This window comes from Stigmatopora argus, chromosome 19, assembly GCF_051989625.1.
Source record: "Stigmatopora argus isolate UIUO_Sarg chromosome 19, RoL_Sarg_1.0, whole genome shotgun sequence".
In the NCBI taxonomy this organism is placed as follows: Eukaryota; Metazoa; Chordata; class Actinopteri; order Syngnathiformes; family Syngnathidae; genus Stigmatopora; species Stigmatopora argus.
Genome location: NC_135405.1, coordinates 1,397,537 through 1,423,410, shown reverse-complemented (window position 1 = coordinate 1,423,410; position 25,874 = coordinate 1,397,537). Strand labels below are relative to the sequence as shown.

The following is a 25,874-nucleotide window of genomic DNA, read 5'->3' as shown; positions in this document are numbered from 1 at the left end:
CTTATGATAACAGTGCACTGTCTTTCTCGCCGCATCTCATTCGTGTAAAAATATCTACGAGCACTGGGCGGAGTGTTGCCTTTTTTTCCGTGTATTTTTGGGGGTTAGTTAGTGCAGAATTAACGGAAAAACAATGGGTCCAAAGCAAGCCGGTGCAATGAAGGGTAGTGCGAAGAAAAGGCGTAGGATGACAGTCGATATTAAGCACGAAATAATCGAAGAACATGGGTAGTGCCAATACGTATGGAGAAGCAGGAAGTTCACCTCGAAAGCCGCAGTGGAATACATTAACCTCTTTGCCTTGGTTATTGCACAAGACGGTTTAAATTTAGGTTAACATAAGTTTAAAACTTTATGTGTTTGTGTGTAGGAATCTAAGTTTATTTAAGTTAAATTTAAAGTTTATCTTATGTTACGAGCGCATCCGTCAAGTCTCTCTCTCTCTTTCTCCCATCCGCGAACTCTGCGTTGTATTGTATCATTTTATTATTAAACATCATAACCACTAGATATTTGTTACTCTGTTAGTAGATGGTGAATTACAACCAATAAAAATGTTGTTCCATTTTAATATCCTGATTTTTGTGTGTTTTTTCAGAGGGTGGGAACAAATTAATTTGTATTGGAAACCTTGATTTGAGATACGAGTAAATCGACATACGAGCTCAGTCCCGTAATGCATTAAGCTCGTATCTCAAGGTATGATTGTATGTAAATTCTTTAATTCGTTCCACATCCTTATACAACTCCCAACTAAACCCTTTAAGATTGGTCAAACTGTCCCAATTTTATAAGAAAGATGTGAGAAACACACACAAATGAGAGAAAATTATCATAAAATTATTTATTAATGTCTTAAAATGAATAGCAAGTATATACAAAATCTACCCATGTTGAAACGCAGCAGAGAGGAAGCTAACGGTAGGCAACATAGAGAGACCGCACAAACACATGAACACACATCTAATAAACACAGCATTAAAAATTCAAACAACATTAAGAACATGAATCAAAAACCTTTAGAATGTAATTTTATTAGTGGCTACTGTTTCTTACCGGTTTATTTCAGTTATTGCTGCGAAAGGTGGCACAACCCGTTATTAGGTTCAGGGGGCAATTACTGTTCCACAGAGGGCCAGACAAGTTAAGGCTGACTAAAGCACCAGTCTTTTGTTTTGAAACAAATCCTATTATTTCTGGGGTTGTTCTAAAGGAAGTAGATGTACACAGAACTGTTCTTATCAATATGCCTCCTTGGAATAAGCGCAATTTGGATGAAACTTTTAAGAAATCCAAACACTCGCAAAACTTTCTTGCTTCTTATTCAACAAATTATCCAATGTTAAGGCCGTCTCCAAAAGGACCCACATTTGCAAATTGCATGCATGTGCAAGTTTAGCATGCCAGATGGTGGAATTACTGACTGTAAAACACATGTAGAAGGACCCAAACACAAAGATGAACTTATTTTCATTACGCAGTACTTTTTCAATACAGTGGTACCTCGGGCGGCAGCCAAAGGAGAGATGCTTGGCGGTCCGATCCCCGGGTGTAGAAACTGGCTCTTCGGACGTGGAATGTCACCTCTGGTTGGGAAAGAGCCTGAGCTACTGCGTGAGGTTGAGAAACTTTGTTTCGACATGGTCGGGTACTCCTCTACGCGCAACTTGGGTTCCGGTACCACTCCTCTCAAGGGGGGTTGGACACTCTTCCACTCTGGGAGGCGCAGAGCGGGTGTAGGCATACTTGGTGCCCCCCCCCCCTGCACTGTGCCTGTATTTTGGGATTTACCCCGGTGGACAAGAGGGTAGCATCCCTCCGTCTTCGGGTAGGGGGACGGGACCTAACTGTTGTTTGTGGGAATGCACCAAACAGCAGTTCAGAGTACCCACCCTTTTTGGAGTCCTTGGAAGGGGTGCTGAAGAGTGCTCCTTCAGGGGACTCCCTCCTTCTGCTCGGGGACTTCAATGCTCACGTGGGCAATGACAATGAGAATTGGGAGTGGTTGAGAAGAACGGCCCCCCTGATCGCAACCCGAGTGGTGTTGTATTGTTGGATTTCTGCGCTCGTCGTGGATTGACAATAATGAACACCATGTTCAAGCATAAGGGTGTCCATATGTGCACTTGGCACCACGACACCCTAGGCCACAGTTTGATGATCGACTTTGTGGTCGTTTCATCGGACCTGCGGCCGCATGTATTGAACCTTAGGGTAGGGAAGGGGCGGAGCTGTCAACCGATAACCACCTGGTGGTGAGTTGGCTCCGATGGCGGGGACAGATGCCCATGTGGCCCGGGAGACCCAAAAGTTTTGTGAGGGTCTGCTGGGAACACCTGGCCGAGCCCCCTGTCAGAAGGAGTTTCAATTCCCAAACTTTCTCTCTTGTCCGGGAGGAGGCGGGGGACATTGAGTCCAAGTTGACCATGTTCGGCGCTTCTATTGCTGAGGCGGCAGACCAGAGCTGCGGTCGCAAGGTGGTCGGTGCCTGTCGTGGCGGGAATCTTAGAATGCGCTGGTGGACACCAGCGGTAAGGGATGCCATCAGGCAGAAAAAGGAGTCCTATCTTTTTTGCCCATGGGACTCTGGAGGCAGCTGATGGGTACCAGGTGGCCAAGCAGCACGCAGCTGTGGTCGTCTCCGAGGCAAAAAACCCGGGCATGAGAGGAGTTCGGTGAGGCCATGGAGTACAACTCCGGGTCGCTCCAAGGAAATGTTCGTCCTCCAACCGACGTCTCAGAAGGGGGAAGCAGTGCACCATCAACACAGTGTATAGTGGGGATGGGGCACTGCTGACCTCGACTCGGGATGTTGTGAATCGGTGGGGCGAATACTTTGAAGACCTCCTCAATTCCACCAACACGCCTTCTCATGAGGAAGCAGAGCCGGGGGACTCTGGGGCGGACTCTCTTATCTCTGGGGTTGAAGTCACTGAGATGGTTCAAAAGCTCCTCGGTGCCAAGGCGCCGGGGGTGGATGAGATCTGCCCGGAGTTTCTAAAGGCAATGGATCTTTTGAGGCTGTCTTTGATGACACGCTTCTGCAACATACGTGTCATATCCACTACCTCCTCGGTGGTTGATGTAGAATGTATTAGATGTTGAGGTGGTGTGACTAAGTGCTGGGCTTGTGACTCAAAGCGAGCAAAAAGTTTTTTAGTTCTTCTCCCAGTGCCACATCTGACTCCGCAGGAGTCACGCTTGTAGTTGGTGAGGGACTGTATGCTCTGTCACATCATTCGAGGGTTGTCGAGTTGCCCTTCTATCTTGTCTGCGTTGGCAGCCTAGATGCTTCTCCTCAGGTTGGCTGCGCTTTCGAGTGCCCCATCGCCGGATCTGAAGGCTGCATCACGGGCCCGGAGGAATGATCAGACCTGTTTGGTCATTCGCGGTTTGCAGCTTGGGTACACCTGGATGGTCTTCTCCCCAGTGACCGTAGCCATGCAGTACTTGAAGTAAGACAGTACTGTGTCTGGGATGAATAAACTTTAATCTAATCTCATGGTGGAAAGTTTCCCACTGTGTCTTTTCAAAGCAGTCTTGGAGTCGGGGAGGGCGTCGTCAGGCCTAGTTATAATGCTTCGTCTTTTCGGCTTCGTTTGTCATCTGAGGGGGTTGTATCCTGGGGCCAAGTCTCCATAGTGTGTCTGAGGTCCGCCCTGTGGGCTCCTCCCAGTTGTACATGTCCAGAACACCTCACCAGGGAGGTAGCTTGATCAGATGCCAAAGCCACCTCATCTGGCTCCTTTCGATGCGGAGAAAGACACCTTCAAGCAGTGGTACAGGAAGAAGTCTTCTTCTTTGAAGAAAAACGTGATTTTCACACAGGACAATGCATCATCACACATATCTAAGTATTCCACTGCGTGGCTAGCAAGAAAGGGCCTAAAAGCCAAAAAACTGACCTTTGTGACCTTAACCCCGGAGATAGAATAGCCTATCTCAGAATGAATGCGAACGGGAAGGCCTGTCGGTTGATTTTAGTTTTTTGAACTCTTCTGCTCACAGATTGAGCACTGCTTTCCTCTTGAACCAGAATTTCAGACTCTAAGATTGTAAAGTCTCTTTTAGAGCAGGGTTGCTGAATATGTCGATCGCCATGGTATTATTGGCAGGTCGCATTGCTCTCCACACACAGTTGTGTGTTGACAATTTACACTTCCAACAGAACCGAATTATAGTACTTGCATCCAGCAAGCAAATTTCATTATTTGTGGTTTCAGGGCAAACAGTTCAGTTTTCAGAGACATATGAAGCACACTGCATAAAGGTCGTCAATCAGCCACTATTGCTCTTCATCAGGAGTCAAGGTCCAGTGCATCCCAGTCTGCTGTAAAGAGCCGTGACCGGATGATTCGCCTAAAGACGTTTCACCGACGGACGTTTGACAGACGGACAGGTCGCCGAATGGACGTTCCGCCAAACGGAGGTTTCGCCGAAACGGGATTCGTCCGCTCGCCCCGCCCCCGGATCGTGTGTGTACAAGTTTTTCAACCTCGGCCCGTGGGCCATATACGGCCCGTTAGGATTTTTAATCCGGCCCGCCGCCGGCGTTGTCCAAATTATAGTAAAAATCAATGATTCATTTCCCTTTGCCGCTCATCACTCTCAATTTATTAGTCTACCGTCAATAAGCACTCTTGGGCGGGCATGTCAGCCCGGGAATAAGCACTCTTGGGCGGGCATGTCAGCTCGGGAATAGGCACTCTTGGGCGGGCATGTCAGCCCGGGAATAAGCACTCTTGGGCGGGCATGTCAGCCCGGTAATAAGCACTCTTGGGCGGGCAGATGTAGCAGAAACGAGCCGTGAAATGACAGCAATTGGATCAAATCCATCCTAAAACCGAATTTAATGATTAAATACAAATACTGGAGCTCTTTGGACATTAGAACCGAGCCCAGGGAAGTGAATTCCTCGGTAAAATGTCCCGATGATGTCATGATAAGGCAAAATAACCGTGGCCGGATGATTCACCTAAAGACGTTTCGCCGACGGACGTTTGACAGACGGACAGGTCGCCGAATGGACGTTCCACCGAACCTCCGTTCGGCCGGGCGGAGGTTTCGCCGAAACGGGATTCGCACGCTCGCTCCGCCCCCGGATCGTGTGTGTACAAGTTTTTCAACCTCGGCCCTTGGGAAGTGAATTCCTCGGTAAGATGTCGCGATGATGTCTTCTTCTTCTTTTTCACCTCAGGCGCCGGAGGATTACTCTCAGCAGCGCTAGAGCTGCCACTGGAACACGGATTAGTTCATCCAGGGAGTTGCCCAGGGCGTGATGGTAGCGTTCGGTCATTAAGGCCGGACAGCGGAGCCATAGGTGTTCAGACGACTCTGTTTCTTCGTCGCACAGGCGGCAGCGATCCGAGTCGGATTTCCCCACAAGGTGGAGCCAACGGCGGAGCAGGGGGTGGTGTCCACTGCGGAAACGAATCAGGTCTGTGCGGTTTCCTTTCGATAGGGCAAGTTCTTCCTCTGTGACTTTCGTAGTGTAGGTCTGCAAAAGGCGGGGGTGGGAGAGGGGGAGCGATCTTCACGTTGGATGATGGCGCGTCTTGTGGCTGCATCCGGGGAGGTATGGGTTTGGTCATCTGACGAGCCAAGTTTAGCTAGGGCATCGGCCAGGTCGTTACCGCATATGTTGCAGTGGCCCGGGATCCACAGTAGCTGTAGTCGCTTAGGCGGAGGGAAAAGGGCGATGTCACCCTGAAGTCTCCGAATGGCGGGGTCTTGCGTGTGGGGGTTTCCCATAGCTTGGACCAGCGATTTGCAGTCACTGAGGATGATTGATGTCTGCCAGTCTGCTGTTTCCCTCAGCCAGGAGAGTGCCTCAGTGCCACTTTTTCAGTGCTGCGGGCGCCAGTGGCACCATGCCATTGGTGGATGATTACAGTCTCCTTAATGACGATGAAACCTGCACCACCATCCGCAGTGCCTTCTTTGGTGGATCCATCTGTGAAGATCTGTAGGTCCGGTTCAGGCGATGATGTCGCGATAAGGCAAAATAACGTCTATATACGACCATTCGCCAAACAGCTCAAAATGTGTTTAATGATTAAATACAAATACTAGTATTGTATATACAAATACTAGTATTTGTATTTAATCTTTAAACGCTGTTTTTGGCTGGATTTGACCGAATTTGAGAGCATTTTGAGCCGTTTGGCGAATGGCCCTGTTCTTAAAATGGCCGACAAGCAACGACGTCTAGCTCCGTTGCCTCACAACGCGCATCGGATATCTAGTCTGTATACACGATACCTAGGGGAATACCAAGCAAAAAAAAAAAAGAAAACGACAAAGAATATGTGAATTTCCTTTGTCTTCTTTTAAATAAAATACTAGTATAAAATACAATACTAATATTGTATATACAAATACTGGTATTTGTATTTAATCATTAAACGCAGTTTTCGGCTGGATTTGACCGAATTTGAGAGCATTTTGACCCGTTTGGCGAATGGTCGTTTATAGACGTTTTTTTGCCTTATCGCGACATCATCGCGACATTTTACCAAGGAATTCACTTCCCCGGGCTCAGTTCTAATGTCCAAAAAGCTCCAGTATTTGTATTTGATCATTAAATGCTGTTTTAGGATGGATTTGAACCGATTGCTGTCATTTCACGGCTCGGTTCTGCTACATCTGCCTGCCCAAGAGTGCTTATTCCCGGGCTGACATGCCCGCCCAAGAGTGCTTATTCCCGGGCTGCCATTGACGGTAGAATAATAAATTGAGAGTGATGACCGGCAAAGGGAAATTAATAATTGATTTTTACTATAATTTGGACAACGCCGGAGGCGGGCCGGATTAAAAATCCTAACGGGCCGAGGTTGTACACACACAATCCGGGGGCGGGGCGAGCGCGCGAATCCCGTTTCGGCGAAACCTCCGTCCGCCGAATGACCGTTCGGTGGAACGTCCATTCGGCAACCTGTCCATCTGTCAAACGTCCGTCGGCGAAACGTCTTTAACTGCGGTTAAATGAGGTTTTAGGATGGATTTGACCCGATTGCTGTCATTTCACGGCTCGGTTCTGCTACATCTGCCCGCCCAAGAGTGCTTATTCCCGGGCTGACAAGCCCGCCCAAGAGTGCTTATTCCCGGGCTGACAAGCCCGCCCAAGAGTGCTTATTCCCGGGCTGACATGCCCGCCCAAGAGTGCTTATTCCCGGGCTGACATGCCCGCCCAAGAGTGCTTATTGATGGTAGACTAATAAATTGAGAGTGATGAGCGACAAAGGGAAATGAATCGTTGCTTTTTACTATAATTTGGACAACGCCGGCGGCGGGCCGGATTAAAAATCCTAACGGGCCGTATATGGCCCACAGGCCGAGGTTGAAAAACTTGTATACACACGATCCGGGGGCGGGGCGAGCGCGCGAATCCCGTTTCGGCGAAACCTCAATTCGGCGGAACGTCCATTCGGCGACCTGTCCGTCTGTCAAACGTCCGTCGGCGAAATGTCTTTAGGCGAATCATCCGAGTACCGTAAAGAGCGCTAATTATATTCTTCTTTTAGGTAAATAAATAAAAAATACTATGCAAGTAATTCTGACCCTCCACTCAACTGCACTGTAAATTGGATGAATTCGGTAACACGGGTGCATTGTGAATCACCCAAGTTACAAGTTCTGATGAATGATTGTTTTGTGCGACTTCAGCGTGGAAATGGATTCAGAATCGATTGCATAGGTAGCCTCTATCACTTTAACATCGTTTTTTCATAAGCGAAGTATTATCAAGGCTGACTAAACCACCAGTCTTTTGTTTTGAAACCTATCATTTCCGGGTTGTTCTAAAGCAAACCTGGGCAATTAATTCCACAAAGGGCCACAGTGGGTGCAGGTTTTCATTCACCCATAGGAGGAAACCTTTCCACCAATCTGGTATCTTAGAAGTGCAATCAGTGGATTTCAGTCAGGTGCTTGTTGTTTCAGCAGAAATCTAATTAGTTAAACTGTCTGTGCTAGATCGGTTGGAACAAAAACTTGCACCCACAGCGGCCTTCGAGGACCGGATTGCCGAGGTCTGTTCTAAAGGAACTAGGAGTACACACCACCGCTAAGTCTTATCAATATGCCTGCTCGGGATAAGCGCAAAATGGATGGCAATTTGGATGAAACTTCTAATAAGAAACCCAGACACTCGCAGAAGTTTATTGGTCCGTATTCGATGAAATATCCCATGTTGAAGCCGTCTCCAAAAGGAGTGACATTTGCACATTGCACATGCAAGTGCGACTTTAGCGTGACACATGGTGGAATTAGATACTGTAAATCGCACGTAGAAAGACTCAAAAACAAAGATAAATTTATTTTCATAATGCTATACTTTTTCAATAGTTTGCAAAAACACAATATTTCAATTAATGTAAAAATATAATAATAACAGTTCGATTTAAATTGTCCTATGTTTTTTTTTTACATTTTATATCAATTTTGCGCGAATCACATTCACTCTTGATGAAAATATCTCCGGAAATGGGACAAGGGTACTCCTGAAATGGGGTCGACGGTGGTCGGCAGCTCTTAATAAGCCAAAGGTCTATATTTTTGGTCCAAAGTTTGGACATGTACTAAAAGCATTTATAGTAAAATTATATACTTGTGTTCATGCAGACAGAGTCAAGTTCAGTGGGTAAAAGGGCAAGTGAGGGTGAAGATGCAAGCGCTGAAGTTTCCAATCTTACCCTGGACGGGGCCTCTAACTCTTCAAGTTTTGAAACTGTTGAGAGCTCTCTGACGGAGCAGGTAGGTATTCCCTCCCTTAATGCACTACTAAAATTGTTGACAAATTTTTTTGGGGGCGTATTTTCTTGAGTAAGGGCATTGTTTCCCAACCACTGGTGTGCCGTGAGCAATGGTCAGGTGTGCCGCGGGAAATTGCAAGAAGTCATACAATGTAATATTCAGAGAGAAAAAGTAATATAACGAGATTAAAAATGAACTATTACTGTAGGTTAAAATCAAAATATGATGAACATTAAATTTTATAGATTATATATACTATTACAAGATTCAAATTGTAAAACAGTCATTTTGTTGCTTGTTTTTCTCTAACAGGATCCGGAAGTTGTTTGGTTTCTAGGCCATCAACATTTGACGACGTAAAGTCTGTGAGCGCAACTTTTGCGCAATATTAGGAGATTTAAGTCATATTTGGAGAAAAGTCACAAAATTATGCGATTAAAAATCTCGAGATACGAGCTTAATTCGTTCCGGGACTGAGCTCGTATGTCGATTTACTCGTAACTCAAATGAACATTTCCCATAGAAATGAACTAAAAACAAATTAATTTGTTCCAACTCTCTGAAAAAACACCCAAAACAGGATATTGGATTGGAAAAACATTTTTATTTGTTGTAATTCGCCATCTATTAACAAAGTAACAAATAACTAGTGGTTTAATAGTACTAAAATGTGTTTAATAGTACTAAAATTAGACGGATTTTGCGGAGGGGAGAGAGAGATGGACAGAGAGAGGGGTAGGGCTTTTTGCATGGCAACGCGCTCGTAACATACATAAACAAATTTTAATGAACTTGGATTACGCTGCAGACACACTCAAAAATAAGTTCAATCTAACCTTGCATTAAACTTAATTCTAATTTTGATACCTTTCTTCTCCCGGGTTGGCTCTATTTGCCCCGCCTCCACCCTGACTTTCAGATGCAACCTATTGAGTGTTGTTTGCTTTTGTATTCCCTTCAAAATATTCCGAAAATGATGCACACAAATGTCCTCACAATAGGATAACGCATGACCACTTGCCAACGAGAAGTAGTATATACGCCATTCGCAATGACTAACGGCAATGAAACACTGCAAAAATGCAACGCTCCGCCCAGTGCTCGTAGAGACATTACACGAGGGAGTTACGACCAGAGAGACAGTGCCCATGATGTTCTAATGAGCAGCCTCTCGCGTCCGCTGTATGCTCGTATATCAAAATTTGTCCCGTATCTCAAGATAAATATTTGCCCGAAATTTTACTTGTATCTCAAATTGCTCGTATGGCGGGGCACTCGTATGTCGAGGTACCACTGTACATGACTTATTTTTGCATCACTCGAACCGGAAGTTGTTCAGGGTCCGCAGACATCAACTTTTGGTGACTAGGTCAGTGGGAGAAATTTGATTTTGGAATAATTTTGGAGGTTTATGTGATTGCTGCTTATAAAACTTTGATGAGGATGACTATTGTTAATATAGGCGACATAGGTTTAAAATAAAAGATTTTCAGATGGTGTTGTCTGTTGAGATTTTTTTAATACAAAAAGTGTGCCGCAACTCAAAAAAGGCTGGGAAACACTGCCATAGGGTGCACTTAAAAGTCTACAATTTTCTCTAAAATGGAAACTGCGTGTGTGCCTTGTTTCCATTAAATTAAAAATTTTGTATGACCCTTTCTGACATGCTACTTACTGCGGTCAATCCAGTGGACGTTCATGTATTCGTGGTCAGATGAGCAGACCCCCAAAATAGCCCCCCGTGTAGTCCAAGCTTTATGGCAAATCCATTAAAAACATCCCAGATGAGTGGTGAGGCAGTTTACATCCGTGTAGTCCTAGCACTTTTAACCATTAAAAACACTCCCAATAGTCAAAGTAACAAAACCTGATAGCTATACAAAGGAAAGGTCTGACGTGAATGACAATGTGAGTGTGAAAGCTTGAAAGATAGACTCAAGCAATGGATCGAACATGAATAAACAGCCGGGATAAGTAGGGTTGTGCACGGCTCGGGAGTGATGGATACATAGTTACATTATTGTCAGGCAGAAATTGCACCCACAACTGAGACAGCACCCTTTTAATCTGTGCGCCCTATAGACGTGAAATTACGGTACATCTGCAACGCAAAAGTAACATTTATGCTCTTTATTATTTGCCCGGTATTGACAATTTCTGAAAGTGTGACATTTTTAGCAATAGGTTGTTCCCATTTTGATACACTTAAAAACCTTACAAGTCTCTTCTCATCTTCCGCTTTATCCGAAGTCAGGTCGTGGGTGTACCAGCTTCAGCAGGGAAGCCCAGACTTCTCTCTCCACAGCCACATTATACAGCTCTTCCGGGAGGACCCCAAGGCGTTCCAGGGCTAGCCGGGAGACATAATATCCCCAGCGTGTCCGAGGTCGGCCCCGTGGCCTCCTCCCGGTGTGGCGTGTCCGGAACACCTCCCGAGAGAGGCGTCCAGGGGGCATCCTGATCAGATGCCCGAGCCAACTTATCTGGCTCCTCTCGATCCGGAGGAGCAGCGACTCTACTCTGAGCCCTTCCTGGTCTGACACCATTCATAAAGGGACCAGACCCCGCTTATCAGGGGTTCCGGAACCCCATACTCCCGGAGTACCACCCAAAAGACTCCCCGGGAGACACAGTCGAACGCCTTCTCCAGGTCCAGAAAGCACATGTCGACTGGTTGGCGAACTCCCATGCAACCCCCCAGCGTATACTGGGGTTGCCGCCACGACAGGCACCAACCACCTTGCGGCCACAGCTCCAGTCTGCCGCCTCAGCAATAGAAGTGCAAAGCATGGTCCACTCGGACAGACTGAATGTCCCCCGCCTCTTCCCAGACATAAGAGAAGCTCTGTTGGAGGTGGGACTTGAAACTCCTTCTTACAGTGACTCTGCCAGGCGTTCCAGCAGACCCTCACAAAATGTTTGGGTCTTCTGGGTCGCACCGGCATCCGCCCCTACCATAGAAGCCAACTCACCACCAGGTGGTGATAGGTTGACAGCTCCGCCCCTTCTTTATCCGAGTGTCCAAGACATGCGGCCACAGGGCCGATGGCACGACCACAAAGTCGATCATTGAACTGCAGCCTAGGGTGTCCTGGTGCCAAGTGGACACCCTTATGCTTGAACATGGTGTTCATTATTGTCAATCCAGGACGACCGCAGAAATCCAACAATAGGACACTACTCGGGTTCCAATCAGGGGGCCCGGCCCGTTCTTCCCGAATCACTCCCTTACAGGTCTCATTGTTGTTGCCCACGTGAGCATTGAAGTCCCCGAGCAGAACGAGGGAGTCCCCCGAAGGAGCGCTCTCCAGCACCCCTTCCAAGGACTCCAAAAAGGGTGGGTACTCTGAACTGCCGTTTGGGGTACTCGGATGATTCGCCGAAAGACGTTTGGCCGACGGACAGTTCGCCGAATGGACTTTTCGATGAACGGACGTTTGGCCGAACGGCAGTTTCGCCGACCGGACGGTTGGCCGAACGGACGTTTCGCCGACCGGACGGTTGGCCGAACGGACGTTTCGCCGACCGGACGGTTGGCCGAACGGACGTTTCGCCGACCGGACAGTTGACCGAACGGACGTTTCGCCGAAACGGGATTCGCGCGCTTGCCCCGCCCCCGGATTGTGTGTGTACAAGTTTTTCAACCTCAGCCCGCGGGCCATATTCGGCCCGTTAGGATTTTGAATCCGGCCCGCCGCCGGCATTGTCCATATTATAGTAAAAATAAATGATTCATTTCCCTTTTCCGCTCATCACTCTCAATTTATTAGTCTACCGTCAAGGGCAGCCCGGGAATAAGCACTCTTGGGCGGCCAGATGTAGCAGAACCGAGCCGTAAGATGACAGCAATCGGGTCAAATCCAGCCTAAAACAGCATTTAATGATTAAATACAAATACTGGAGCTCTTTGGACACTAGAACCAAGCCCGGGGAAGTTAATTCCTCGGTAAAATGTCGCGATGAAGGTAAAAAACGTCCATATACGTACGTCCATTCGCCAAACGGCTCAAAGAGCTCTAAAATTGGGTCAAATCCAGCCTAAAACAGCATTTAATGATTAAATACAAGTACTGGGGATTTTTAGACATCATGTTGCAATACTACCACTCCTTGTAAATAAAGTACACAAGTTGATGACACTATTTCTGGGTAAACAGAACCTTCCTGTACCAATATTTTTTTCAGGAAGGTTCTGGGGTTCTGTTTACCCAGAAATAGTGTCATCAACATGTGTACTTTATTTACAAGGAGTGGTAGTATTGCAAAACATTTATAGATCTTCCTCTCCCATTTCCACATCTTGTTGTATTTTCTGCAACATTTTGTCTTCCATTTTCTTGCTTTTTCCTGTAAAAACAAAGAATTGATTTCAATTTCTGTAATTTCACTGTATGAGTAAAACTTGCTTTTAATTCTATGCCTGAAAACGCCCAGAACCTTCCTGGACCAATATTTTTACACAAATTAGTCAATAATACATCTACCCACACATGGGACACAATTCCCGAGTAAAACTACCAACCAGAACCGACATGGACCGGTTCTAATACTACCACTGTAACGAAAATGCCCCTGCTTTGAATCGACAGAACTCTTCCATCCGGTGGACAAATTTATTCATTGCAATTGGGTCAGGTAACGCTCTAAAGTGCACCCATATCGGGGAAATCAACCACCCTGGGCCCGGTTCTGATGTCTAAAAATCCCCAGTATTTGTATTTAATCATTAAATGCTGTTTTAGGCTGGATTTGACCCAATTTTAGAGCATTTTGAGCCGTTTGGCGAATGGACGCATATGGACGTTTTTTCCCTTCATCGCGAAATCATCGCGACATTTTACCGAGGAATTCACTTCTCTGGGCTGGGTTCTAGTGTCCAAAGAGCTCCAGTATTTGTATTTAATCATTAAATGCTGCTTTAGGCTGGATTTGGGGTGCTTTTTCTATGTTTGGATGACCACTTTACCGTTGCACATTTCAGCCATCTGAAATGTGCAATGGTAAAGTGGTCAATTTCTAGTCTAATATCTATTCTAACCATATATACCATTTAATTACAGGCTGAAGCATCAGCAGCCACCAAAACAAAAAGCCCACAGTCTCTTTTGTCTCCAAACAACGGCCGTCCTCACAGTCCTCTGCGGCGGCGTGTTGTACTATACCAAAGAGACAACAGCGAAGCGCCAAACATACCACGCTTGATAGCAGACGTTCAAGAGCCACAAAACGACAACCACATGGGCTCAGCCGTGCTCATTTTGGTTCTCACTTTGGCACTGGCTGCACTTATTTTCCGTAGGATATATCTTGCTCATGACATCAAGTTTCAGTATGAGCTGTAATCTTTCCTTGCTCTTGACATCTTTTTGAATGAAGTCAGTCCCTTTAGCCATCACTGGAATATTTTGCATTCTTAATACCACTTGTCCCATCACCTTAATGTGCTTTCCTGCAGAGAGGTCCAACTGTGCTTCTATTAGTTCTAATTTAATCAATGTGAAAATTTGTTCCGTCTGTCAATTTTAATTTTTAAAATAAATGCACAATGTTGTCCCTAAGTTTCTATGTTTTTGAGCGGCTATGAAGTCCATACATTAATTTCCTGTCATGAACGGGGAAGAAAACTCAGTACAAATTTCCTTTTTTGCTGACGGTTGTATAAAGTATTTAACTATGCAAAATGTAAAACTTTAGATGCCTAGATTCATGAGAAATGAAGGGCAATGTGTGGTATTGCATTTAATTGGCAAAAATAAGGCATTCATCAAATGTCTTCGCTGCAGCCCTTTCCTGGAAATACTAGCTTTTATGTTATTCTGCACTATTAAAACACAAAGTTATTAAATTATTATATAAACCAGCAAAGTCTGGTGCGGAGCAAACAGACCTTGAGGTGGTTGCAAGTCATTTCCAACTGGTAAAGTGAACACACAATGGTGTCAACCTGTTCTGAGACACCTTTTTACTTGTAACAGGGTCCCGCAGCCACCAGCATTATTGGAAATGTTGTTTGCTAAGCTTGACACTGTAGTTAGCAGTACGCCGGCTAACGTGAGTCGGTATTCAACATTGAGCAATGAGGAGACGGAATGTCTGTTTGATATTTGAGCAGATGCCAACATCAAAACTATGCTGGAAAATACACCTGGAATTGTTGTCAATATATATATGGTTTATGCACTGAGATGAAAGAGAAAGACTTAAAAGCAGTGTTTTGAACCAAAGCTGCGTCACACACTTATTTTGCACATAGTCATATGTAAAGGTTTGGGCACGATTTTTTTTAAATAAATCATTGGTTCTTCGGATCAGCAATTTCAGTTAAATATCATCGCAGACAAACACAGTGATATTTGAGAGGTAAAACGAGGATTTGCGGAAAGTGTCCAATAAATACTAAAATACAAAATTAGGCAGCTGTATAAATTTGAGCACCATTGTGCCTAAATAGTAATAGATAAATAAATAATCAAAAAAATGGTTATGGATAAATAAGTGGTTAACATACATTCCAAGATGGCGCCGTTCACGCGGGAGCCATTGGAAGTAGCTCTACACTCTTATGTTTTTCGTGATTTACAGCCCTTCTATCTTTTTTTTAATTACATTTTAATATTTCTTAATACATTCCTTTTTACTTTACTTTGTACTTTCTACTTTTTACTTGAATGTTTTTACAACTTTCCTTGTTCTGTTAGCCTGGCTTCTTTCGGCTACAGACGCTCCCCTACTTACGAACATTCAACTTACGAACAACGGTACATACGAACATGTCTGCAAATTGCGTTTAAGTCCAAAAATGTTCGCAAGTCCAATTTTGTATTTCGCGCCTTTTTTGGAGTAGTACTTCTTTCCGCCGCTAATACCGACGCCTGGCGCTGTGAGAGCTCAGCTCACCCAGCATCTACCTTCTTCTTCGTTGCAATGCGGAAGTGCGTGAATGTATCTCCAGTGTGCAAAGAACCTTTTTCATTTGTATCATTAAATATCTCATGCATCCAATATTGAATATGGTTGGTAAAAAGCTAAAGGCTTCTATTGAGGGAGTTGCAAGGAAGAGGCAAGCCATTTCATTTGAAACGAGTGGCAATAATAACGAAGCTTGATGCGCGTGAGAGTGGTGAGCGTTGCACATTCAGTACCATTTATAAACAGAAAGATCGAGCAGCAGGACCCAAATATTGAACGTTGCACAAAGTTTGCAAATCAATTGAATGATGCCATACAGTGCTACCTCATCATTTATGATGAAAAAAAGAAGAAAACTGTGCAATCGTCATTAGGTCGCTTCTTTTGGCCAGTTTCTAATACATAAATCTCTCTCTACAGTACTGTACATATTCTCTCCATTTTATTAAATGTTTTTTTTTCAGTACAAACCAATGCGTGTTACTTATACAAGCCTTAAACATACAAATGCACTTGTATAAACCTTCAATATACTTATATCGGCCTTAAACATAAATTATAATACAAAATATAGCACTGAATCAACTTACAAACAAATTCAACTTATGAACAATCGCTCGGAACCAATTGCGTTCGTAAGTAGGGGAGCGTCTGTACTTCTTTTTTGGGGACCATTCAGCCATGCCTACGCTGTCACACACATGGGACTAGCTGTTACAATACGCAGCGGAAGGAGTAACACCTCGGTGCCGCCGGGGATTCGGAGCTGGACAAAAGTGCCGGGAGAAGAGGCAACGCTTCTGACCAACCATTCCATCGTGGGATAAGATGGAAGAGCTGTCGGCGCTTGCCAGCAAGGGAGCCGAGGGGCTCCTGTGCTAATGTTGTCTTCAGCACCAGACTACTGAGGAATTGTGCGGATAAGCTTGGAAGAGTGACTCTGCATATTCTCTACCTCGGTCACAGTCTGCAGAAGTTCCCCATCTTGTGGAAGACTTCCTGTGTGTGGTTCCAGTTTTTGTTTCCATTTTCCAGTTTCCATTTACTTTGATTTGCTTTGTACTTTTTGCTTTGTTGTTGTGCAGCCTTTGCGACTGTACTGTTTAACTTATAACTATGCCTTTTCTTGCTACTGTCACAATGAAATTTCCCGAATACGGGATGAATAAAGTTATCCAATCCAATCCAACATAAGAAGTATAAGTAGTTGTAATAAGTTGAGTCTGTCATATATATTCAAAGTATATTCTCACCAACCTATAGCCCAATTGACATTATTCACAGTAATATATTCCTTTCTTTTATTATTCAATTCTTGTATTTGTTACACACCCCACACTTCTCTTGAATCACAGTCTACTCACTACTGCACTCTGTGGTCAAAATAGGTAAACGACACCGACCCACTTATATTCAAAAGTAATGCCCACTTTAGACTACCGAGGCCTTATATATTGGAGTCAGAACACGAAAATCTTGTCTTTTCTCTTGCAAATAAACCTTTTGCACGGCAACGCGCTCTCAACATAAACATATTTAAATAAACTTGGATTACGATGCAGACACACTCAAAAATAAATTTAATCTAACCTTACACTAAATTTAATTCTCATTTTGTTTTCCATTTTGATACCTTTCTTCTCAATCAATTTGGCTCTATTTGCCCCGCCTCCACCCTGACTTTCAGATGCGACCTATCGAGGGTTGCTTGCTTTTGTATTCCTTTCAAAATATTCCCAAAATGATGCACACAATAGGATAACGCACGACCACTTGCCAACGAGAAGTAGTATATACGCTATTCGCACTGACTAACGGGGGAAAAAAAACACTGAAAAAATGCAACGCTTCGCCCAGTGGTCATAGAGACATTACACGAGGGAGTTGCGACCAGAGAGACAGTGCCCATGATATTCTTATGAGCAGCCTCTTGCGTCCTCTGTATGCTTGTATATCAAAATTTGTCTCGTATCTCAAGATAAATATTTGCCCGAAATTTTACTAGTATCTCAAATTGCTCGTATTTTGGGGCACTTGGGGGAGATGGCTGGAGCAAAGGCGAGTACACCACTCTCCTCATCTTTCACGCAAGACAGGGGGTTGTTGGAAATAAAGAAAAATCAGTAAGGAAATAAAAAAGTGGCTATAAGGAGAAAGAAGATGGTGATTGTTTTGTGAAAGAGGAAACTGAAAAAGAATCTGCAGGACTACAAAATCAGAGTGATAACAAAATTGAGACAGAAAAGGGAGGAGGTGCCTCCTTTGTTGAAAAAGCGCAGGAGAGAGCTGCGAACGTTGGAAGGAGAGGCTGCAATGTTGAGTAACCTCTTGGCCTCTGCTTCACAAATCTGGCCCCAAATAAATCAAAAGGGAAATCGGCCACCATATGGGCCTGATACTTTGCCAGTTGTCCCAAGCAGTCCACCCGCTATTTAATTTATCCGTCATTGACTATGGATGTGAACGGTTATTTGACAATGAGAGAAATTGATGAGGATAACTCTGGTGCAAATTCACTGATTACGATAGATGAAGTTTGCAACAGTTCAGCCCTAACAATAATGAGTAATAGAAGGGAGGACATGTCACTCTGTGCTCCTCCACTGACACCGAAAACAATTCATGAGTCATCTCCGATAATGCCAATAGCTAAATTGGACTTTGAAGAAAGCAATAAAGGAAAAGTAAAGACAATCCCAAACTTCCCACTAATTCTTGGAAATGACGACAAATACCAATACAAACCCTATAAATTAGGTGAAGTTCAAATATTGATTGGCAAACTCCCCTCTATCGAGGCTGGAGCATTAATTTGGTACGCACAGTTTAAACAATTGACAGCTAGCTAAGAATTAGCGTTAGGAGACATCAGGGAAGTCCTAAATTTACCCCCTTGGAGACTGACAGAAATTGAAGCGGCAGCATTCAGAGGAGCAGACAAAGAATTAGATTCGTCACAGCCATTCACAGGAATTGTTCGGGACAGAATGTTGAATGTGTTAATGCAAAGTTTTCCTCCGTCCCAGACTGCATATAAGTCCATGTCTTTTGAATGGGATGAAAAACAGAAACCCACCTCCTGGTGGTCACATTGCGAAAACACATTTGTGAACCACACTGGGGAAAACCCAATGCATACGACTGTGTCTGCAGTGATCTTTAAAACTACAGTAATGACCACACTGCCCAAAGAGGTTAAAACCAAAATAGAAGATCAACTTGGCAGTTTTACTACTGACTGGAAACAACAGAAAGGATTGATGTTGCAGTCGAATTTTCACCCGAGAAAAACATGTACAGAATCAAATGTGACACCAATGATAGAGTTATATGGGAACACCAGACATTAACCAGGCATTATGGCGGAGAATAAGATGATACAGAGGGAACTGAAGAAACGTTGAAAAAAGTTCCAAATCATGTGTGGTCGGCCGGTCCAAATATTGTTGGCCTCATAAATTGTTCTCCAGTGATCTTCAAAATGAAAACTGAGGTTCCGATGCATATAAATCAATATCCATTCAAAGCTGACCTTGTTGACAAATTACAAGTGACATTGACGGAATTGGAAAATGCTGGTGTGCTGAGAAAACCAACCAGTAAATGGAACATACCAATTTTTCCAATTAAAAAAGCAAAATCTGCCAAAGTCAGATTGGTGCATGACCTTACACACATAAATAATAATGTAGAAACATCTGTCAAGGCTGTACCTATTCCGTTCACAATTTTATCATTCCTCATTGATGAATGCAACATTTTCACAGTAATTGACTTGTCAAATGCATTTTTCTGTGTGCCTTTTGCTGAATAGATGGGCAAGTATCTTGCTTTCTCTTATCAGGGACAGCAATTCACATACAACAGGCAAGGCCTCCTGCTGTCTCCTGGAATCTTTAATGATGAGCTCAGGAAACGGCTCTCAAGACTAGTTCTTCCAGATAGTTTTGCTATTATATGTTGATGGCAGCGCCGAGTGTTGACATGTTTAAAAGCGACTTTTGACTTGCTCCTGTTTTTGGGAGACACAAGGCCATTATTTCCTTTTTAGGAAGAATTGTAGCACATACCAGATTGTCTCTATCACCTAAGCAGAGAGGTGATATTTTGCATTTTCCTAAACCCGGAACTGTGTCTCAAATACTTTCTTTTTAGGCCTTGTAGTATACAGTAGATGTTATGTCCCAGGGTTTACGGAAAAGGCTGCTGCCTTGCGCCAAGTCGCAAAAAGAGCAGGCTTGGGTAATTTATCAGCTAAACTTGAAGGGGAACATGAGGAGGAGGACGTCTTCATCAAATTGAACCAGGAAATGAGCCAAGCAACGGCCCTTGCGTTGCCAAATTACAAGGTACCTTTTCATCTTGATGTGTTGTATAAAGTGGAATCGGGAGCGGCGGTGCTGTATCAAATGATAGGCTCAACCAGAAGGGTGCTGCAATATGTGTACTTCTAGAGCCTGTTGTAGCAAGATCGACAAATTGTGAAATAAATGCCGCAGCTTTGGCTTTGCTAATCAAACGTGTTGTCTTGGCCCATCCGCTAATAGTACACACTTCTCACTCGGTGTCAGCTTTTGTCAATTCACAACTGTTCACATTTTCCAACCGCAGGAGAAATAAGATACTACAGATGCTACAAAAGCCTCAAATACAATTTATTACTCAAATGGTTAACATGGCAGATGCATTGCTGTGAGGAAAAAGTTATACATGACAGAATGATTAGAACAGGAATTTCCACATCTCCGAATGAGAGGTCTACTTCTTTGTTCACAGACGGATGTTGTTATTGCACTCCCTCTGGAGATCCACAGTCCGGTTGGGCAGTGGTTAAATGCAATAATGATAATAATATATGGAATATTGTTAAGTCAGGACGGTTAGTTGGAAAACAATCTGCGCAGAGTGCAGAAATAGTTGCGGTCTCAGAAGCCCTTGATTATGCTAAGGCTAAAAATGTAACATCTATTCTGATTCTGCTTATGTAGTCAATGCAATTTTGCTTGAGCTTCATGATTGGGCATCTAATGGATGGCTGAGAGCAAGTGGCAAACCTGTGGCGAATAAAGACGACTGTTCAAATTTGTCAACAAATTTGGTTGAATCTTTGACCACTCCTCTTGACAGAATTGGTGCAGTTCCGTTAAATTTGATGGTTTTCTGACATGGACTTGTTTCTTCAGCATTGTCCACAAGTTCTCAATGGGGTTTAAGTCAGGACTTTGGGATGGCCATTCGAAAACCTTAATTCTAGCCTGATGTAGCCATTCCATTACCACTTTTGATGTATGTTTGGGGTCATTGTCCAAACTGCGCCCAAGACCCAATCTTCCGGCTGATGACTTTAGGTTATCTTGAAGAATTTGAAGGTAATCCTCCTTCATTATCTCATTTACTCTCTGTGAAGCACTGGTTCTATTGGCAGCAAAACAGCCCCACAGCATAATACTACCACCACCGTGCTTGACGGTAGGCATGGTGTACTTGGGGTTAAAGGCCTCACCTTTTCTCCTCCAAACATATTGCCGGGCATTGTGGCCAAACAGCTCGATTTTTGTTTCGTCTGACCAGAGAACAGAAAGGTCTTATCTTTGCCCATGTGATCAGCAGCAAACTTCAGTCGAGCCTTAAGGTGCCGCTTTTGGAGCAAGGGCTTCCTTCTTGCACGGCAGCCTCTCAGTCCATGGAGATGCAAAACACGCTTGACTGTAGACACTGACACCTGTGTTCCAGCAGCTTCTAATTCTTGGCAGATCTGCTTTTTGGTGATTCTCAGTTGAATCTTCACCCTCCTGACCAATTTTCTCTCAGCAGCAGGTGATCGCTTGCGTTTTCTTCCTGATCGTGGCAGTGACAAAACAGTGCCATGCACTTTATACTTACAAACAATTGTTTGCACTGTTGCTCTTGGGACCTGCAGCTGCTTTGAAATGGCTCCAAGTGAATTTCCTGACTTGTTCAAGTCAAGGATTCACTTTTTCGGATCTATGCTGAGCTCCTTTGACTTTCCCATTGTAGCGTTTATGGGCGTTTGCATCCAATGAGCCCTATTCAAATGGCCTCAGAGAAGTCACCTGCTGTAGTCACTCATAATCACTCACAAGAAGTTAAGAGGCCATGCTATGAAGTTCATTTCACTGACACAACTTTCTAAGTCACCAAAATTGCTAATTCGTGTTGCTGTATGTATATTTTTGACCCAGCAGATTTTATCACTTTCTGTTAACCCATAATAAAGTCATAAAGAACCAAACTTCATGAATGTTTTTGTGACAAAGAAGTATCTGATCCAATCACTCTATCAGAGAAAAATCAGAGTTGTAGAAATAACTGGAAACTCAAGAGATCACTTCTGGCCGTATATGCAGTCTGATATTGAACATTATGTGACTAAGACCTGCCTTTGTTTAAAACAAAAAAACATGCCATTAACAGAGAGTTCAATTGACAAATATTATGACAACACAGTCCTTTGAGCTGGTATGTATTGACTTTCTTCATCTTGATCGATGCAAAGGCGGATATGAATATATCCTCGTCTTTGTCGATCACTTTACACGTTTTGTCCAAGCATATGCCACCACCTCCAAGTCAGGAAAGGCTGCTGCAAATCTCATTTTCAATTACTTTGCCTTGAAGTTTGGGTTTCCTCACGCATCCACCATGATCAGGGAAGAGGATTCGAAAATCAGTTGTTCGCACAGTTGAAGAGACTCAGTGGCATGGCTGGATCCAGGACAACACCTTATAGCCCGATGGAGAATGGTCAGGTGGAACGAATAAACAGGGCATTGCTACAGATGCTCAGAACACTGACTGAGACACAGAAATCGAATTGGAAGGAGTCTTTGAACAAGCTTGTGCATGCATACCACGTACCCGTTGATATGTGACAGGCTATTCACCATTTTACCTGCTTTTTGGGAGATTGCCGAGGCTCTTTGGACTGTGCAACAAGTCAGATACAAATGGTCAGCAGGACTATGTGGAGAAATGGAGACGGGGTATGGAGGAGGCGTACACCATTGCAACCGAGATTGCACGGAAAGACTAAAGGGTAAAAATCACTGACACAAAAGTGAGGAGCTCAGTGCTACAACCAGCCCATCCTGATAAAAACCCTGACACCAAAAAGAGGACCTGGAAAACTCTGTGACTTCTGGGAAGATACAGTTCACACACTGGTGAGGTGAATGGGATCTGATCTACCAATTTATGAAGTCAGGCCAGAAAAAGGTAAAGGACATTCCAGAGTTCTCCACAGGAATCTACTGATGTCCTGTGACCATTTACCCGTTGAGGAAACACCAGAAGCAGGTAAAATTGACAAAAGTATGCAGAGAAAGAGACAGCAGCCTGTATCTCATCCTCAAGGGTCAGATGAAGACAGTGGTGATAAAAAATAAAAAATAAATAAAATCAGACTTAGGCTTGTCATCATCATTGACTAGACAAAAGCCTAATTGTCATCATACCCAGCTGCGTATGACGAAATTGAAGGTGCTTCTGCACAAAGTGCACTTTTCTCAGGCAAGAGCCCAACCAAGTGATAGTTTCAGACTTGCTGGCATTCTGCCGTGATGGATACATCGCATCACCTCCCGAGCGCAACCAACTCCCGGCGACTGCGAAAGGTTTGCCTCACCGATGCCAACAAAGAATAAAATGGATCACTTACCTCCCACTGTCTGCCTACTTACCTAGTCAGCCAGCAGGAGGCAGATCGCCGCCCAACGTCCTTCATCTTTCCTCACCCCGAAGTTGTTACACAGAGGGGATTGTGTGTCGTGCTACTGCAATTTAGAGTCCTGATGGCTGTGGGAAAGAAGCTGTCCTTAAGCCTCTTTGTCCGTGCCTTGTGAGACCGGTAGCGCCTGCCAGAGGGAAGCAGCTGGAACAGATCGTGACCAGGGTGGTCCGGGTCCCCAACAATGTTCCCGGCTCTGCTGAGGTAACGAGGGCTGGCAATATCTTCCAGTGAGGGCAGAGAGCAGCCGACGATCCTCTGGGCAGTGTTGATCACTCTGCATGGCCTTTTTGTCTGCTGCCGTGCTTCCAGCGTACCACACTGTGATGCCGTATGCCAGGATGCTCTCCACAGTGACTTTATAGAAGGTTACCAGAAGCTTCGTGTCCAAGTTGTTCCTCCTGAGTACCCTCAGGAAATGGAGTCGTTTCTGGGCCTTCTTCACTACTGCCGTGGTGTTTGTGGACCAGGAGAGCTTGTCCGTGACGTGGACCCCCAGGAATTTAAAGGACTGGACCCTGTCTACACGAACTCCATTTATGAGGAGTGGGGCCAAATCTGTGCTCTGTTTGCGGAAGTCCAGGATTATTTCTTTAGTTTTTGTGTTGTTCAGTGTGAGGTTGTTCATCAAGCACCACGAAGACAGTTTGTTGACCTCGTCTCTATAGGCCGCCTCATCCCCTTCTGAGATGAGTCCGACCACAGTGGTGTCATCAGCAAATTTGATGATGTAGTTGGACTGGTGGGTTGGTGTATAGTCATAAGTGTACAGGGAGTACAGAAGAGGACTCAATACACAGCCTTGAGGGGAGCCAGTGCTCAGTGTAATGGAGGAAGAAAGGTGGGAACCAAGTCTAGCAGTTTGTGGTCGGTTGGTTAGGAAGTTCTTTATCCAACAGCAGATGGAGGAGGATAGTCCGAGGTGGGAGAGTTTGTTAGTCAGAATGTCCGGTTTCATGGTGAACCTATCACATGAATATGTTCATTAATATGTGATATCCCTGAAGTCTGTCTGATATTGAAATGTGTCTTATTTCCTTTTTTAGTCATGACTGCATGAACTCAGTAGAGCTCTGTTCTGTGGCCATATATGTACTTGAATTTCTTAGAAGGTTGTCATGATCGCTTTTTGCCTGTTCATAACCAAAGCTTACTTTATGAAGTGGAAAATGCCATTCTATGCACAAACAGTTTTGGTAATGCCCTTCTGACATGAAACGGTGTAATTCTAAATCTGTAGCCTGTGTGCAGTTTGTCATTGACACAGCCACTTGTCTGTAAATCACGTGAGCCTGGAATTTTCTCTAAATAAAAGCTTCAAAGTGACTGCTCATCATCTCCAGCCTGCATTCAGATAAACAACATTCTCACTACCCAAAATTAATCAAAGATGAATCAAGGAAGAAAGAGCTCTCTTCCTCCAACATCGCATTTTTAAAAAAATTAGGTGCACACCATTTTCCTTTGCCCATATTGAAAACACAAGAACTTCCCATTTTAATTATTAGGGTTTAATGTGCTTGCAAAAACACATTGTATCACTATATTCCCATTTTCATATCTCAAAATGTATAGTCTCTTAATGATGCACGAATCAACACAATAATATTTACTAGTCTCAATCATTTCAACATTTTAGTTGGATAAAATACATATTCATACCTGTCAACCTAAGACTATTACATCTGTATGACTGGCTACTAAAATCCTTATATGGATTTCAGTATCCTTATGTGAATCAGCACCAACAAGAAAGAACATTGATTAATGTGTGACACACAAAATACACTTTTACATCAATAATTTAATCACGAAATAATAGAATGTGCATAATAATGTTCGAAAATAACAATTATGCATGATTAGCATTTTACTCCAAAACTGCCTGCCTTGCCAAGTTCATATGTTTTTCATCTGGCTTAAAAAAGCAACATCCCTCCATGTTCATTTTGCATGGAGCAAGGTAGTAAGAGTCTCTGGAGTCAATGATTTCCTCAACTCTGTTTAAATTTTCCAGACTTGGCTGAATACACGCTCACAATCCGCATTGCTGTGGGCAGAGCTGCCAACCTCCGTCGACTCCATTTCAGGAGTACCCTTGTCCCATTTCCGGAGTTTATCCAGAGTGAATGCGATTCATGCAAAATCGATATGCGCTGAAGTCGCACAAGACGAATCATTCGTCAGAACTTGTAGCTCGGATGATTCACAATGCACTCTTGGTTCCGAATTCTTCCAGTTTAGAGTGCAGTTGAATCAAGATGGCGGAAGCCGTAGCAATGGTGTGAATTTCGAGGCATTTAAATAGGAAATTTGGTACTTTTCTGAAATGGTTGCTTAAACAAAAAAAATTAAGCGACAATTTTTGGGGATTTCCAGAGTTTCGGGAGGTTGTCCAAAATCCCGGACTTTGCGTTGCATTTCCGGGCAAACTCCTGAAATTACGGAGTAGTTGGCAGCTGTG

At 44.1% G+C, this 25,874-nt stretch overlaps 1 protein-coding gene across 3 annotated transcripts in view; it reads left to right on the top strand.

Moving 5' to 3' along the window:
- Window positions 1-14,312, top strand: part of ube2j1 (ubiquitin-conjugating enzyme E2, J1) — a 69,106-nt gene extending 54,794 nt beyond the window's left edge. For 2 of the 3 annotated variants that reach the window (XM_077587179.1, XM_077587178.1), the window contains exons 7-8: window positions 8,623-8,754; window positions 13,815-14,312. In XM_077587179.1, coding sequence (XP_077443305.1) covers window positions 8,623-8,754; window positions 13,815-14,096 — 414 coding nt within the window. In that variant the 3' untranslated portion in view covers window positions 14,097-14,312. The remainder of the gene's footprint in view (window positions 1-8,622; window positions 8,755-13,814) is intronic. The other variant, XM_077587180.1, reaches the window with a different exon arrangement.
- The last annotated feature ends 11,562 nt before the right edge of the window (window positions 14,313-25,874 follow it).